We start from the raw sequence: 17197 nt of genomic DNA, 5'->3' as shown, positions 1-17197 counted from the left end.
TTTTTTGGACACTATTCAAAGGTAAAGAAAGCCCTCAAAAAATATTTCTAATATATAAGAAAAAACATAGTCATGTGGGGTCTTGTTTGATTCGTCTCATTACGTACATTAAGAAAATCAAACTTTTATAATTTTTACTAATATGAAATTAAAGATATTAACGATACAAAACGTGCATTGGCAAACGTGCATTGGAGAAATGGACACTCTATTAAGGGACGGAGGGAGTATATCTTTACTTAAATCTAATAACAATTTGCTCATAAGAAAAATGGACAGACCTTTTCTTGCTAAAATCAGTTGTTACTCGCACCTCACTGGCTCACTGCTACAGCTCTTGAGTGGTCTATGAGACTCGTGCTACTCGTGAGATTAAGACACTTAATAATGTCTTCTTCGTAGTAACCAATACTAAGGGCATGTGTCACCATAAAAGGAAATAAAGGACCCATGCCCCATGCCTACCTTCAGCTACAATTTCATGGTCCCAACTTCTCAGTTGTCCCTTCTTTTCTCAGATGCTATTTTGTGGTCTACGACTATAACGCCTCAACACCACCCAACAAATTCTTTACCTAGTTTTCAATTTGAAATTTTAACCGGTGTTACCTAATTCTCACGCAAATTGCGAATTGAGAAAAGCAAATTATGATCGATTTTAGTTCATTTTTGGCTCATTTTGAACGAATTGACAAATTCAAAAGGCAGATTAGATAACACTGATTTTAACTACAATAATCCATTTACAATTCGGATCATGTTGAGTTATTTAAAAGATACTCTAAAGAGGGGATTAAACCACAATTAAAATTGAGAATTATTAATGTCAATCATGCCGATTTTGATCTTTTCTTATCCACCTTACCTAAAGAGTAAAGACAGAATGAAAAGTTTCGGAATAGTAGTATATGAAGAAAATTAAAATTGTAGCCTATAAGAGAAGGCAGCAAATAAATATTATGCAACTCAAATATATGATTACTGTGAACGAGCACGAATTACATTTTGGGATGCTGCGCAGCAGCTGATCCTTTACTTGCATCTATCAAACATCATACATATAAGCAGCAACTCCTTTACTAACAAATGCTGCAACTTCTACTACCAACAAAAACTCCCAATACCCATAATATCTAACTCTTCCACAAGTAACCAACTCACCCCAAACAAAGAAAATATAAAAAAGGGAAAGCAAGGACACAAGTGTAACCCATCATACTACTAAAAAGCATCATACATTTCATTTGGTTAGAGAGCAGCTGCAGCCTGTGGAGGAGATCCGGGCACTTGCTTTATTGATCAAAAATATTAATCAATGAATTCCGACTTCACTCTTTCTCTGACTTAAGCTTGGGGCTTGTCCCACTTGAGGGGCTTCACAACCTCCCATGTGAAGTCTGGGTCATCCCTACCGAAGTGCCCGTAAGCAGCGGTCTTCAAGTACCTGCTGCCACCCTTGAGAAGGTCAAGGTTGATGGCGATCATACCGGGCCTGAAGTCGAAGGTCTCCTTAACAATTTTGAGGATATCCTTGTCAGGGATCTTTCCAGTTCCGTAGGTGTCAACGAAGACGGACAAAGGCTCTGGGACACCAATGGCGTAAGAGATCTGGACAATGCAGCGGCGAGCAAGGCCACTGGCAACAATGCTCTTGGCTGCCTGCCTAGCAATGTAAGCACCACTCCTGTCAACCTTGGTTGGGTCCTTTCCGGAGAAGGCACCACCACCGTGAGCACCCCAACCTCCGTAGGTGTCGATGATGATCTTACGACCAGTAAGACCAGCATCACCGTGAGGTCCACCAATGACGAAACGGCCAGATGGGTTAAGGTGGAAGATGGTCTTCTCATCAAGGTACTTCTCAGGGATCACAGGCTTGATCACGTGCTCCTTCAAGTCAGCTGCAATCTCATCGTTGGTAACAGTCTCATCGTGCTGAGTTGAGATGAGGACGGTGTGGACACGAATGGGAACCATGGCACCGTTGTCGTTGTAGTACTCAACAGTGACTTGGGTCTTGCCATCAGGCCTCAACCATGGGCAGGTACCGTTCTTGCGAACCTCAGTGAGGCGGGCACCAAGCTTGGTGGCGAGGACATGGCTGAGGGGCATCAATTCTGGGGTCTCATCAGTGGCATAGCCAAACATGTGACCCTGGTCACCAGCACCGATCTCCTCAGGACGCTTGGTAAGATGACCGTGGACACCCTGGGCAATGTCAGGACTCTGCTGCTCAATGTAAACCAAGACCTTGCAGTTGTCAGCATCAAGACCCACGTCAGCGGATACAAATCCGATATCGCGGCAAGTCTGTCGGACAATCTTCTCATAGTCTACGTTCCCCTTGGTGGTGATCTCACCAAAGACCATGACCAAGTTGGTCTTTGTGCAAGTCTCACAAGCAACCTTGCTCTCAGGGTCTTGCGCAAGGCAAGCATCAAGGACTGCATCAGAGATCTGATCGCACATCTTGTCGGGGTGTCCCTCGTTCACAGATTCGGAGGTGAAAAGGAAGGTGTCAATTGGGGCGGCCATTTTTCAAGCTGTAACAACAAAACGATTCACATCAGCACAACCACCATATCAAAATCCCACCTAGTTAAACATACATACATCCTAACAATACTCCCATCAAAAGTTCACTTACACACAGCAAAAAAAAAGTGGGCCATTTTTTGGTAACTTTTTACATAACAGAAAAAGATATACTGCAAACGGATAAAGAAGGATAAGAAGAATAAAGCTTCAAAACAAACTTCCTAAACCAAAAAAAAAAGACAATTCTCACCCACTTACACTCATAGAATCTTACTCACAGGTATAGATCCCCAATTAAATGTAACTACATATTCCCTAACAATATTACAAGTTGCAACCATACCATAACTTTTCCTTTCACTCTCTCTCCTCATTAAAACCAACATAAAATGGAATCTCATACTCATTCTCAATTTTCACTTACTAATTCATAAATAACTAAATAAAAATCATGAAATAACTCCCTCAGATCTAACAAGCTAACTATGTTTCCAACTCACCAACCGACAACACAAATCAATTATTTACAAACATAAAATTAATCAAATCATCATGTAAAACTAAAACCCTAGCCATTTCAAATCAAAATTTCTCGATTAACATTCAGATCCTTCCAACAACATATAAATCAACACATTAACGATTCAAATCATGCGAAAACCAACACACTAAAACCCTAAATTCAACATTTCATTTCATACGATTCATCATTTCAATTAACCATTTCTAACCTCAGATCTCCAAATAACAACAACAAATCCACAAGATCTAACGAAAACAACCGATTTTTCATCATTTCAGATCTAAAACAATCAATCAACCAATCAATTAATTAATTAATCATCCATATTATTCGCGGAGTCAAAATATCACGACTCCATAGCAAGTAGGAGAGAGAAAATGAAGCAGCGAAACTTTACCTGGAGAACGAAGAAGTTCCCGACGAGCAAAGAAGCTGGAGAAGAGAGAGAAAGAGAGGAGAGAGAGTAGAGAGAGAAGGTCCGAGTCTTGTTATACAATTTGCAGACCGGTGTAAGGCGAGTTTTAAGAGACGAGTGAGGAGGTTATTTATAGAGAAATTAGGAGAGAGAAAAAGTTGGTAAATCTACCAAAGTGTTTTTTCAAGGAGTGATCTCAGTCGTTGGATTTTAATTGTTGATCGGACGGATGAGATTTAGCGGGGTCGGTGAGAGAGAGGGTGAGAAATTAGTGGGGTCCATTTTTTTTTGTGGAAGTGAAATGACCAATTTGTCCTTGATGAGTGGTTGGTGGCTGGGCGGCTTGGCGACGCCGTATTTGTTGGAGATTTGTTAGTGGTAGAGTAGACGGTGTCGTTTTGGTTTTTTGTTTATTTTTATTGAATCTTGACTGATATTAAAGCCACATACAGTATTTGTTTTAGTAAGATATTTGATGATTTTGTTATTTTTCTAAATTCTAGGAGGATTTCAGGTTTTATTATTGACCATTTGTTGCTTTCGTTCACTTTAAATGCGGATTGAATAATACCAAATGGTATTTACAACATACAATTAGTTTGAGGATCAAGGACCCTTAGTTCTAATTACTAATAGTATCGCTTATGTTATTTGTGATGAGGTGGGCATGGGACGGGCCAGCAGGCGGGCCGAACCGGCCCGGCCCGTTGTCCGTTACGTGGGTCGCGAGCCTGTCACGGTCAAGAAAATTTAATATCAGGCCCGCACGAGCCCGCGTGGGTCGGTCTGCGAGCAGAACGCTACTGTCAAAAATACAAAAAAAATCATAAAACACGAGCTTGGCCCGCTATTTTTACAAGACCGTGGACCGAGCACATGAAGAGGCCCGGCCCATGCCTCTATGTGATACTAAGTTTTAAATCTTGATGGAAGCATAAATTTTAATGTCGGGGGTGCGCTTAGAGGAAAAATTATTGTGCCCCAAAAGAAAAGTTTGAGGGTGATAACCTTATAGGTCGTTGTTTTATAAACAATATGAACAATATAATAATAATTATGATTTTGTGGTCTTACCGGAAAAAAAAATTAGTCTAGAATTTATAAAATAATGATTTGGTATTTTTAATTTTGTAATATAATCTATTGGTAAATGAAAATTTAGCATACTTCTTTGGGTTTGTTTGTCAATGTATAAATTTAACTATTGCTAATATGAAATATCTCTAATTCTATGTAAGTAAAAATTATTAACAAAAATGATATTTTGAAAGTATATATATGTCAAAGGTGAATCTAACAAGATCTCGTGTGATAATACTTTTTCTTATGTAGAATAATTCATGAAATAAAGATAGTTCATACTCGCAAATCAAAGTAAAAGAATAATTACTTTCTCGGTGTCTAATTTTATTTTTTTTATTGACTTGGCTTCTTTTTGGGACCAATATATATGGACAAACTAATCATCTGGTGATTCTAGAGAGGTACTTTTTTTGTTACCATTTTGATTGTAGGCTATTTAGTAAGGGCGAGAAAGAACAAAATTCTTCACGAATTCTTTGGATTAGCTCAATTTTACTCTTTTTATGATGAGTTTGAATTGAACACTTATATTTTGAGATATAAAAGAGAGGAACTCAATATCAGTTATGAGTTCTTGTACTTTGAGAATTTAAGAGCAGCAATACATACTTTTATAACTTTACCGAGATTCTTATGAAATTCTTTTACTTCAAATTATCGTATGACATCTAATAAAATTACAAAGAATGAAATGTAGTTCTCACGACAAAAACTAACATAGAACCAGAAAAACATAAAAGTGTTATCATTGTGAAATTTAATTATTATGCTAAAGCTTAAACTCATATTCAGAGTTCAAATTCCAAGCTTAAGCTAAACCCGTGTTAGTCAATAAAATTGAGTTCGAGTTTAAGTTTGAGCTTGATAAGATTCAATTCTAATCCTATACCAACAAATATTGGTTTTTTTTTGTCCTATCATGTGGCCTAACCTACCTTATACCACCTTATTTTCTCCCCATGTTACACCTAGAGATGGCAATGGGCCGGGTCTGGGTCGGGTCCAGCTAGACCCAGACCCGTTTATTTTTTCAAGATCCAGACCCGACCCAGACCCGCTGGGTCTAGAATTTTCAGACCCGGACCCAGACCCGCTGGGTCTAGCGGGTCCATGGGTCCTAAATGGGTCCTTCTTAGTTTCTTATTTTAAAATTATTATACATATTTTAGTAGTGCATGTTGCTATGATCACTACATTATTTCAAGATATTTGGTGAAGCATTTCAATGACTATAACAGTAGGTAGGCAGTGACTGTGGGTGACATTTTCTATCAAACTACAAGGACATTTTCGAACAGTAGCTAATTATTCACAATAGCACTGTAATTTCACAATTACAATAAATTTCACAAGAGCACTATAACAGTAGCTAATTATTCTATCAAATTACCATGACATTTTCGAACCAAACTACAATTTTAGCTCATAGGATCTACACATTTTTTATCATACCTTGCGACTTGCAGATTAGAGATTAGACTTGCAGATTATAGTACCTTGCGACTTTGCGAGTTGCGACTTGAGGTAAAATAACGCACAATCAGAAACAAAAAAAAAAAAAAAGAAATGCGTTTATTAACTTTGCGTGATGATAATGAAGAAAAGTAGGAGAACGAACCAGTTAGAGTCTTAGAGAGTAGAAACAAGGAAGGAACAAAGGAGTGAGCCATGGATATTGGATACTGATGGAGTTAAAGAAAGAAAGAAACGGCTCTTAGAGTCTTAGAGATCTGGGTAGGGGCGCAGGGCAGATGGTGAGTATTAGGTTATTAGGGTTTTAGTCTTTTAGAATTTTTATTTTTTAATATATTAATTTATATGGGTCTGTGGGTCGGGTCTGGACCGGGTCTGGGTCTGATATTTCTAGACCCGGACCCAGACCCGACCCATGCTCTCTGGGACCCAGACCCGACCTAGACCCATTGGGTCTAAAAAAATTGGACCCAAACCCTTATAAATGGGTCGGGTCCTAGCGGGTCTGGGGCGGGTCCAGGACCCATTGCCATCCCTAGTTACACCATCAAGTTTAAGGTAAGCTTCAAGTTTTACTTTTCCTTCAGTCCACGCTGTTCACAGTGACTCAAAGAGATGTGGCATAAGATCTATACTTCATTAGTTCATTCTTTTCTTTGAGGTAGGTGGCATAAAAGTATGCTCTACTGATTGACCTTTTGCCTTTTCGTCTATTGTTTTGATTCCTTTGAATTCAACCATATGATATTAGTACCTAACTCATTTTGAGATAAGAGTAACTATTTTTGAGTTGACTTAGTAATTAATCTATCTATAGTTACTTTTATTTTTATTTATTTTTAGTGGAAATTACTTTTATTATTTTACAATAAACAGAATTGTGGTGTTTTTCACTTAAAATTGGCTTAATTCCTAGACTTAGAGCATGCCGATTTTTTTAGACATAAATGTGAATCATGAACCTTGCTCAAAAAAAACATGGGATTGCATCCATGTTTTTTTTTTATATTTGGGTCATGCTATGATTCAATCCATGATTGGTCATCCTATGACTCAAACCAAGGTTGGTCATCTTATTAGCTAAGCCAATTATTTGTAGACATGTGGCAGTGCATCATAAATGTTATTTTTTATAATTCAAGTTTTGTAATATGAATAACTTAAAAAATACAAATTAAAAAAATAAAAATTTCACCAATGGTCCTATCTTTTTGATATCTATAAATAGACATCTATTTTGCTATATTTTGACATACTTTCGAAATTAATTATTTTCTCTCTACATTGTACGTACAGGAATAATTATTTTTGGAAGTTTTTATTATTGAATAAGTTTTTAATCAAAATTAATTACTACCAAATGGATTTATTTATTTAGGATCGTCAATATATAAAATAATTTATTTATAATCTTGTATGATATTATAAATATCAAATAAATATGTATTGATGTATGAGAGAAAAAATGGGATGGAATATACTCCCTCCGTCCCTTAATAGAGTGCCCATTTCTCCAATGCACGTTTGCCAATGCACGTTTTGTATCGTTAATATCTCTAATTTTATATTAGTAAAAATTATAAAAATTTGATTTTTTTAATGTACGTAATGAGACGAATCAAACAAGACCCCACATGACTATGTTTTTTCTTATATATTAGAAATATTTTTTGAGGGCTTTCTTTACCTTTGAATAGTGTCCAAAAAAGAAATGGGCACTCTATTAAGGGACGGAGGGAGTAGTAAGAAGTGGGATAGAGAAGGATCATGTTCTTTCTTTTTGGATCATGAATGGGGTGCATTTATCAAAATGGGTCATAATTCATGACAAACTTTTGTAAGATGAGAGAGAAAGTTGATGAGAGAGAGGAATGACATGTTTTTTTGGGACATGAGTGGGCATGCTCTTATAGTATCTCAAACTTTTCGACCTCCATACTTTAACTGATTTGCTAAACGCCGCCCTAAAATTTCTCATTAATGCCCTAAAATACGTATTTTTATACACTTTTTTCCCTCAATTTTTGGGCGTCCACCTTGTTGAATGTTCAATTTTTTTCTGGGTTTTTATTCTGTTAAACGTCCGCCTTCCCTGCACTAACACTTTTAACTTCACTTGCCTCCGCACTCCCCACCATCGGTACTACCGCAACAATCAACTCCAAAATTCCGGCAACCTGAGTTTATCAGCCCTAAATCCACCAATTATTCGGCAACCCACCACCCTGAAATTGAATTTTTTTTTAAAAAAAAGTTATGGTGAGGCATGGACGCCTCACCACAGGTACAAGCGCCCCCCATGGACGCTTACGCATGTGGTGGGGCGTCCACCATGGACGCCTCACCATAAAAAAAATTCAATTTTTTTCTCATAAATTCAAATCTTTTATTTTCAGTTTGTTGGATTCATGTTTGTGGATGTGAATCTTGTTTTGTGGGTCGTGGGCGCGGTGGATTGGTGGTGGTGAACAAATTGGACGAAAATTTTGGTGTGAGATTTACTTTGCAGGGTATAATGTGGAAGTTGTTCAACTCAATGGTGTTGGGATTAATTACTTTCATTTGGAACTTGGAAGTATTTGACAAGAAGAAAGGTAGAACAGGAAAGTTGACAGTGACAAGAAGAAAGTTGTTCAATTTCTGGGTGGGGCGTCCATGGTGGTATGAAAGTGGGTGAAAGTCAGGAAAATAAAAGGAGAAGTATTGAAAAAGTATAAAATACGGTATAAAAATACATATTTAGGGCGTTAATAAGAAATTTTAGGGCGTAAACCCCTACTTTAATTACCCTTGCACAACCATCCAACATTTCACTTTTATCTTTCCCAATTTTTAGCATTATATTTTCACATTTTTAGGGGATATTTTTGGTTAGACGGAAACCAATTTTTACAATTAAAAATGATTTCTATGAAAAACATTTTCTAGGAAAAAATAATATTGTAAAATGTTTGACAATATCATATTTGTTACACTTTTTTTAATATAGCTCGTGTGAAAACAAATTTGAATTATCTCATAAATAACATGATTAGGTAGAGGTAAAGATTCAACAACTCTGAATATAGTTGATACGAGGTGTCGAGATCCAATAGTACAATGAGCAAAATATACTCAAAACGAGAACTCCAAATCAGCAAAAAATAATCTTGAATATAACATCATTATTCATTACCATGCATATGATATATATCTAGATTTATGATCATACTACCTCTGTTTTTATTTAGTTGCAACGTTTTGACTTTCACGCTTGCCAATGTACAATTTCAAATCGTTTTATCTCTAATTGTATGTAAGTAAAAATTATAAAAATTTGATATTATGAAAGCTTACATCGAAACGAATCAACAAGACCCCACATGACTATATTTTGTTTAACATATAAATCAATAAATGTGGTCAAATAAGAGAACATGAATAGTGCAATTTGTCAAACGTTGCAACTAAAAGAAAACGGAGGTAGTATATGAATATACTCGTCCAATAGTAATAACGCTAACTATAAATGCACTTTTTTCTTACATCTTCCTACTTTCCCTAGGAGTAGCACAGATTAATGAAATCCATGAACCCATTAAAAATTTCTAGCTAGCTAAGACATAGCACATAGATTACATAAGAGTATCATAAAGCAATAAAGAACCTCTTCATTAAATAAACTTCCAAAAAGTGACATTTAACCATACATATAGGAGTACATACTACGCAGCTCTAGATCTAACATACATGTCCAAAATCAAAAGAACTAGGATCTAATAGAAAAATAATAAAGAAAATCAAGATTAGTAGTAGTAGTAGTCAAAGAATATATATACTCTTTACTGAAACATGATCATGTGCACATTCCTACCGACACTACTTTTGTAGAGTCGCATCCAAATTTGTACGCAAACAAGAATAACAACTGATTCTGATATTCTGTTAGTGTGATCTGTACGTTGTTGATCCCTATTAATTCCATACTAATATCAGTACTATATAATAGTGTCCATTTTAAGCTAATAATACTCTCTTTTAGATACTACTTTACACTATAGTAGTACAGCTATATAAACTATGGAAAAACTTGTAAAGCAACAAATTAGTAAAGAGATGCAGTGAGAAATCTTTCTGGCAATAGAATTTTACCACTTTTTTACCAGTTAATTCTGGTACAGTACGTATTTAGCAGTTAACAGAAGTTGGCAGGTTGTACACAGGGTGTCATACTGTCACTTATGTGCCGCCTTATTTTTAAGTAAATCTGAGATCCACCGCTAAAGTGTGAATGAATTAACTACGTTTGCACACCCTGTGATTGTGAGACACTATAATCTTAGTAGGCACTATGTTTTGGAACTTCTTTGCTAGTTTTACAAATATATATGGTAGTACTATGGAATTTGCCTATAGATATGTTTGTTTCTGAAATTGGTGTATATTCATATATTTTAAGTGTATTATGACATTAATTTAGTACGCTTGGTGCAATATTCAGTTTTATATGATTTGAATTAAGTGACTGAGTTTGTCTGTGAAGCATGAAAACTTCTGAGTAAGTGTTGGCCCAATGGTGATGGGGACTGGCTTTGGTAGGACGGACCCGTGTTTAAATCCCCGCAACATCCTTGGGAGAGGAATGGAACCTAACCACCTCGAACTTAGCCTCGATCCGGATGTAGCCCGAAGGGTGAACTGGGTGCAAACACCAAAAAAAATTAAAAATAAATACAGTGATGTGTTTTGATATTACCGTTATACTATTATAAAGGGGTGAAACTTATTCGGATAAAAAACCTAAAATCCAATCCAATCCAATCCAAACATATTCAAATTGTATTCAAATTGGATCCGGATTGAAATTTTTTGAGAAATTGAATTTTCGGATTGGATTGCGGGTAATTGGATCCAAAAATCCAATATAACTGAATAGTAAGATGCCTTATATTATGTATCTGGATTGGGTTTAAGTACTTAACTAATTTTTTTTTAGAAAAGCTTAATCCATATCCCAATAAGCGTATCACTTCAACCCTTCCCCTAAAACGACCTTAACAACACTTAATTCCTCATTTCTTAAATCTACTAGGCTGCTGTTGTGCTTAATTTATTTTATCGAGAAACTAGAGTTTTAAAAAATCAGATTTTCGAATCAAATGCAATCTAGAGTATGAAAATTCGGATTGGATTGGATCGAATTCAAACTCTAATCTGTTTGGATTCAGATTGGAAAATTGAAATCCAAATTTTGTTCGAATCAGATTGGATTTGCCCTAATCCAAACCGAACACCAAACTTTCATCCCTATTATTATATGGTAACATCATAATTCTCAATTATAAATTTGGGAGTCGTCTTGAGCTATGTCTCTGTCTAATCTGAGCGAGTCTTGTCCGGTCCAACTCAAATCCTACAAAATAGGAAAACCCCTCGGGGTGATCCAGAAACACCCATCCGACACTCAAGTCAAGAAATAGCTCTTCTCAAGTGGTAAAACTTAGATATTTTGTGGCCACGTTGTGGGTGTGTGCCCTATTTATAGGGATTTTTTTCATGATATTAACGTATTTATATTACTATTAGGGGTAATTTTGTAATTTCAGAGATCATAGATTTGACAAGGGTGTTTATATCTTTTCACTTGTTATTGGGCTCCACTAAGCAAGGTTTGGCCTAGTGGTAAAAATTTGGCTTTATGACTTCAAGGTCATGAGATTACATCTCACTAGGAGCTCTTTGGGGGTGAGGTTTCCCTTACCATTCTCCCTCCCTCCAAGAAGTCTGATCTGCAAACCTGACTGATTATACTTATACGAGGTGTCAATTCAGTAGGGTCTTTCATCTTCCCAACTTTTAAAAAAAAAAACTTATAATCGGGCTCCGCATATTATGGGCCCACACACTATTACTTTTGTAATCACCTCTTTATTTTTTCAGCATGAGCCAACTTGAAAAGTTTAAGCTTGTAATAAGTTGGCTTAGCTGACCTTGTAAATGACATCCACGTAGAAAAAGACTTGTATCATTTCGGAGGTCAGCAACATGAGCATAGCATAGAGTTTAAATTCAATACTCTGACTGCTTAAGTGTACCATAAGTGCATAATTTCTCAAGCTGCACCTTGTTGACTGACCACATATACTTTAATACATAGTATACATTATACTGTATGATGACATGTTTATGGGCTCTAAACCAAGTAAGATATCTCCAGTGGTATAGATTTGGCCTCGTGACTTTAAAGTCAGAAAAATAATGAACAACTAATAGCTAGATGTTTACTAACATCTAGCAAGAGTAAAGCTGTCAATGCACATGGGACAATAAAGATAAAGTTGGTTAAACAAAAAATGACATCGGAAAATGTGATGCTAACAAATTGTGTTCATGCAACAACAAATAGCGTCCGTGTAACTAAAAATAATGTTTGTGCAACTAACAAATATTCTTTATGAAATATATACAATCCAACTAGATTAAATATAAAGTTGTCAATCTAACAAAAAGTTGACATTGCTTGGAAAATATGATATTAACAAATAGTATTCATGTACCTACAAATAGTATTTATGCAACCAACTAATAGTTTTCATGAAATATAAATAGTGTTCATGCAACGCAATTAATGTTTTTATTTATATATTAAAAGGTACATAAAAAATCTACAAACAAAAATAATAGTTTTTTTTCTTTAATATTATATATTATTTTTATCAATTGTTAGATGTTAGTAAACATTTAGCAATTAGATGTTTATCATATGTATTGAGGTTATGAAATCAAATCTCATTAGGGACTATTTGGGGTGAGCTTTCCCTTACCATCCCCCCTTCTTCCCAAAGAGTCTGACCTACAAACCTAGTTGTTATACTTTCGAAAGGTGTTAGTTTAGTAGGATCATTCATCTTACCTACCTAAAAAAATGTCTATGTATGGGCTCTGAATTCATATTGCATCTGCTTTTGGCTCTGTATTTAACTCGCCTTTTTATGCCAAAGTTGGAGAAACATTAGCTACTACTATAGACTAGGGATGTGCAAGGGTCGTGTCTGGATTGGGTCCAGCCGGACCCTAGACTCGGGCCCAAAATTTTTTTGCAGACCCGGACCTAAGGGTCTGAAAAAATTGGACACAGACCCAGACCCTTAGGGTCTAGAGGGTCCAGACCTAAATTCTTTATTTTGCCAAATTTTCAGCATTATTAATATCAATAATCATCTGAAATTCGCATGAAACAAACACAAAAAATCGCATGAAACAAACACAAGAATTCGCATGAAACAAACACAAACATATAAATTGAAAAAAACGAAACAAACGCAAACTTATAAACCGCAAAAAAAAAAAAGAAGAAACAAACACAATTCACAAACATATAAACTAAAAAAAAACGAAACAAACACAAACATACAAACTGAAAAAAATGAAACAAACACAACTTACATAAGAGTTCAGAATGGGTGTTTGGGTGTTTTAGTTTGGGTTTTAGTCTTTTAAAAAATCAGTTTGTTTTTTTTTTAAAAAGTTAAAATGTATATATTAAATAAGTTTAGGGTCTAATTAAGGGTCGGGTCAGGATAGGGTATGGGTCCAAAATATTAAGACCCGGACCCGGACTCTAAAAAATTCACTTGGACCAGATCCGAACCCTTAGGGTCGGAAAAATTGGACCCATACCCTTAAATTAGGGTCGGGTCAAACAGGATTCGGGTAGGTCCTGGACCCATACCATCCCTACTATAGACTATTACTAATATAAATATCAAAGTGTTATATATGGCGATTTTGTTAATTAAATCTGTTCTAATATCATCATTTTTTAACTTTTGCTTGTGAATAATGAAAAATATTAATGATAAAAAATGTTCATGGAAGATGTGAAAAAAAGAAAAAGCATGCAAGTACAATGAAACTATGAAAGTATAGTAGTATTATTTTCTAATCGGATTTAATTTTTCACTAAATACACCTAAATAATATCATTTTATTTTTCATAATATACCCTTTAACTTTTCAAAATTCACCATATACCCCTCAATTTGTTTAAAATTCACATGTACCTTTAGTAATGAATGCTCATCAACTATTTTAAGGGAAATTTTCAATGGTGACTCTTATTCTTGAGAATTTCCTTGGTAAGTTCAGCTTTTTTTTCTTCCCATAGCTAGGCATCAATTTTTCCTATTTACCCATATGGGCTTTGCCTGCTCTTTTTAATAAAGAACTAGTTTTTTTTGTCCGGACGATGCCTCGGGTCAGCTACAATAAACAAATATGTTATTAATTTAAAATTTCATAATTTATTTTGCTACTTTTTGTATTTTTTATCCATTAAGAAATTGAAAATAAAATTTACGTTACGACGTCATAAGTAAAAAAAAATTGAAAGGTTTGAGTTTGAAAATAATATCGTAAAAGGAATTGTGGTAAGAGAATACGATATCAATATTCTATTGTAAGTTACGTAATAAGAGTGTGAGATATGTATATACTTGTTTAAGTCTTTTTAGTTAATTACAATTATTACAAGACTTCGTCATATTTTATTTGAAACATTAGACAACAAAGCCATAGTGTATTGATGGTTAAGCGCTTATTTTTCATTTCAAAGGTCACGTGTTCGATACCTTGCACTTATACATTTTTTTAAAAGTGAGGAGTACATGTAGACATAAAACATTTGCATTAGAAATGTGAGGAGAGTGCCACATGGCATATAGGCTTTCTTTCGCACGCCTTTTAATATATTTGTATAGATTATGTTTCTTAATTGCGTATATTAAAGGTAGTCCTTCTCCAAGAGAAAATCTGAGTTAGAAAGTAACCCCCCCACTCTATAAGACTAGGAGTTAAGAAAAATGACTATCCTTTGGCAGCATTAATGAGGCTTAAATGTTAATTTCATGTTTAATTTTAATACTTATGTTATGTTTTGCCTAAGCTCTACTGACCATGATTTATTGAGGTCAAAGTGTAGGTCAATATTAATCTTTATCATGAATCCTGACCTAAATAAATCCTGGTTAATATGGATTAAACAAAACTTAACAGAAGTATTAAAACTAAACACAAAATTAATATTTAAGCCTAAATAATGCTACATATGGGTAAATTAGGAAAACTGAGGCCTAACAATGCGAAGAAAAAAGTTGAATCTACCATTTAGAATTCTCAATAATAGGAGCCTACCATTGAGAATTTTTTCTATTTTAATCATTAGCATCTAATTGTATTTCTAAATCCTAATAATTGACCTTCATTTGACCCATTAATTTTAATTGACGACCACCAATAAAACACTAGTTATGACCATTTTAACTCTCTTTCTGTTAAAGACATTAAGAGGTATATGGTAATTTCAAAAAGTTTGAGGGTATATGGTGAAAAGAAAATTACTTAGGGATACATGGTGAAAAATCTTCAACAAAAAATATATTCCATAAATATGTCCCACCACCAATTCTTGTGGTCTTTTCGCTCCTCTCCTTGATTTGTATGTCAGATTCTATGTGTGCATGATAAACAAAAAAGGTGTACCAAGTAACGCTTGATTTATTTGGGTTCAAATCTTGCAAAGTGACGTATCTGGAGGGTAGAGATACCCTTATACCTTTCCCCTAGAATTTGCAAGCACTTGAATAGCAAATACTAGACTAGACGATAATTGTGGGAGGCAAGATATAATCAAGTTACGATCTTCTCTTTACCATTAAAAAATCCAATACACTATGAAACTATTATAACTTATGAGGCTACAATAATTTCCAATAGGGTAGCTAATTATGTAAATAATTTGCATTTTGCACCTATATATATGAAATAGGTTATAGCATGTATTACATGTATAAGGCTAATACCCGGTGTAAAGAAATAAGTACTCTCTTTGTTTCTAAGAACAGATTAGGTTTGATTGAGCTTATATTAAACACATGACACCAAAGTTTTGACTTTTTGAGGGTAATACTGTCAATCACAAAAATGGGCTACCGAAGATTACTTGTTCAAAATTATGACGACTTTCTATGTATTATATTAATTAATGCACAAGTACGTTAATGGATTCTTTATAGCATGGAAAACGCATTATTCATCCCACACAATTTACTCAACCTATATAATATAGACCCTTTCAGACATTCACAAATAACAATTTTCACTCTCTGTTCATTTTCATTTTCATGTAAATCGAAGCCCCTTCTACTAATTATCTCTTTCTCAATTAAGTTCTTTATTCATATTTTTACACTACTATCTACCTAGAAATCTATTTAGTTGTGGATAGAGGAAACTAGTGAAATTCAAAAATAAAATAAGAGAATGTAGGCTTATTTTTCCTGAATTTTTTTATAACCCATGCCCACTAAAATGACTTAATAATTTCTCCTTAAGTTTTGCCTTTTGCAAAGAGCGGGAAGACACTAAACACCTTGCACTATTAGTCTATTAAAGGACAAATACATCATGTAACTTCACTGTCCCCTTTAGGCTTTATGCTACCATGGTTAACTTAAGGTCGAATTTTATATGTCCGTAACTTCAATGGCCCCTTTGCCAAATGACTACCACAAATGTTTGTATTATTGTTGTTTACTGTCCCTTAGTTTTTTTTAGGTTTCCAATATATAGCTGCCACGTAAAAGCATTTTGATAGTATCTTTCATATTGCAAAAATTATTTGGAGGCTAATACTTTGTTGAGGAATTTTTTCTAATTATTTATTTATTTAAAATTGTTGGTATATTTTTATTATTGAAAGTAATTTCACATTATGTTTTGTATTATGGTTTTAAAGATAAGCTACACCTATATTTTAGAAAATTCATTGTATATGCTTAAAGTTTGAGCAAAAACCCCAACTTATTGTTAATGACTAACAGAAATAAATTCTTTTTAGATAAACTACAATTAATCTAGTTAAAGAAGAACTCTTTCTCCTACGCAGTAACTTAACTTATGTTGGTCAATAATTAAACCTCATATATATAGAGTTTCATAGAGTGTTTTCAAAATATGTATATTGTGCATTTCTGAAACCTCGAGTATACCTGGTATAGCCGTATAGGATCTCATCTTCACATAAATAATAATAGTTGGAGATGGAAACATTAAGAGAGATCAAAGTTCAAGAGGGTTTCCATTGCTAGTTGGAGATGGAAACATTATGAAAGATCAAAGTTCAAGAT

General features: G+C 34.6%; 1 protein-coding gene across 1 annotated transcript; it reads right to left on the bottom strand.

Moving 5' to 3' along the window:
• Positions 1-946: 946 nt before the first annotated feature.
• Positions 947-3618, bottom strand: LOC104890646 (S-adenosylmethionine synthase 1). Its single transcript, XM_010676210.4, has 2 exons — positions 3459-3618; positions 947-2543 (listed from the first exon to the last, which is right to left on the bottom strand). The coding sequence occupies exon 2, from the start codon at positions 2533-2535 to the stop codon at positions 1345-1347; it is 1191 nt and encodes a 396-aa protein (XP_010674512.2). The 5' UTR covers positions 2536-2543; positions 3459-3618; the 3' UTR covers positions 947-1344.
• Positions 3619-17197: the final 13579 nt, after the last annotated feature.

Source organism: Beta vulgaris, chromosome 4 (genome assembly GCF_026745355.1).
Source record: "Beta vulgaris subsp. vulgaris cultivar EL10 chromosome 4, EL10.2, whole genome shotgun sequence".
NCBI classification, from domain to species: domain Eukaryota; kingdom Viridiplantae; phylum Streptophyta; class Magnoliopsida; order Caryophyllales; family Amaranthaceae; genus Beta; species Beta vulgaris.
This window is presented reverse-complemented; position numbering and strand designations above follow the sequence as displayed.

Bases quoted from the DNA above. Each gene is read 5' to 3' on its own strand.
- LOC104890646 (XM_010676210.4), bottom strand. From the start codon at position 2,535: ATGGCCGCCCCAATTGACACCTTCCTTTTCACCTCCGAATCTGTGAAC.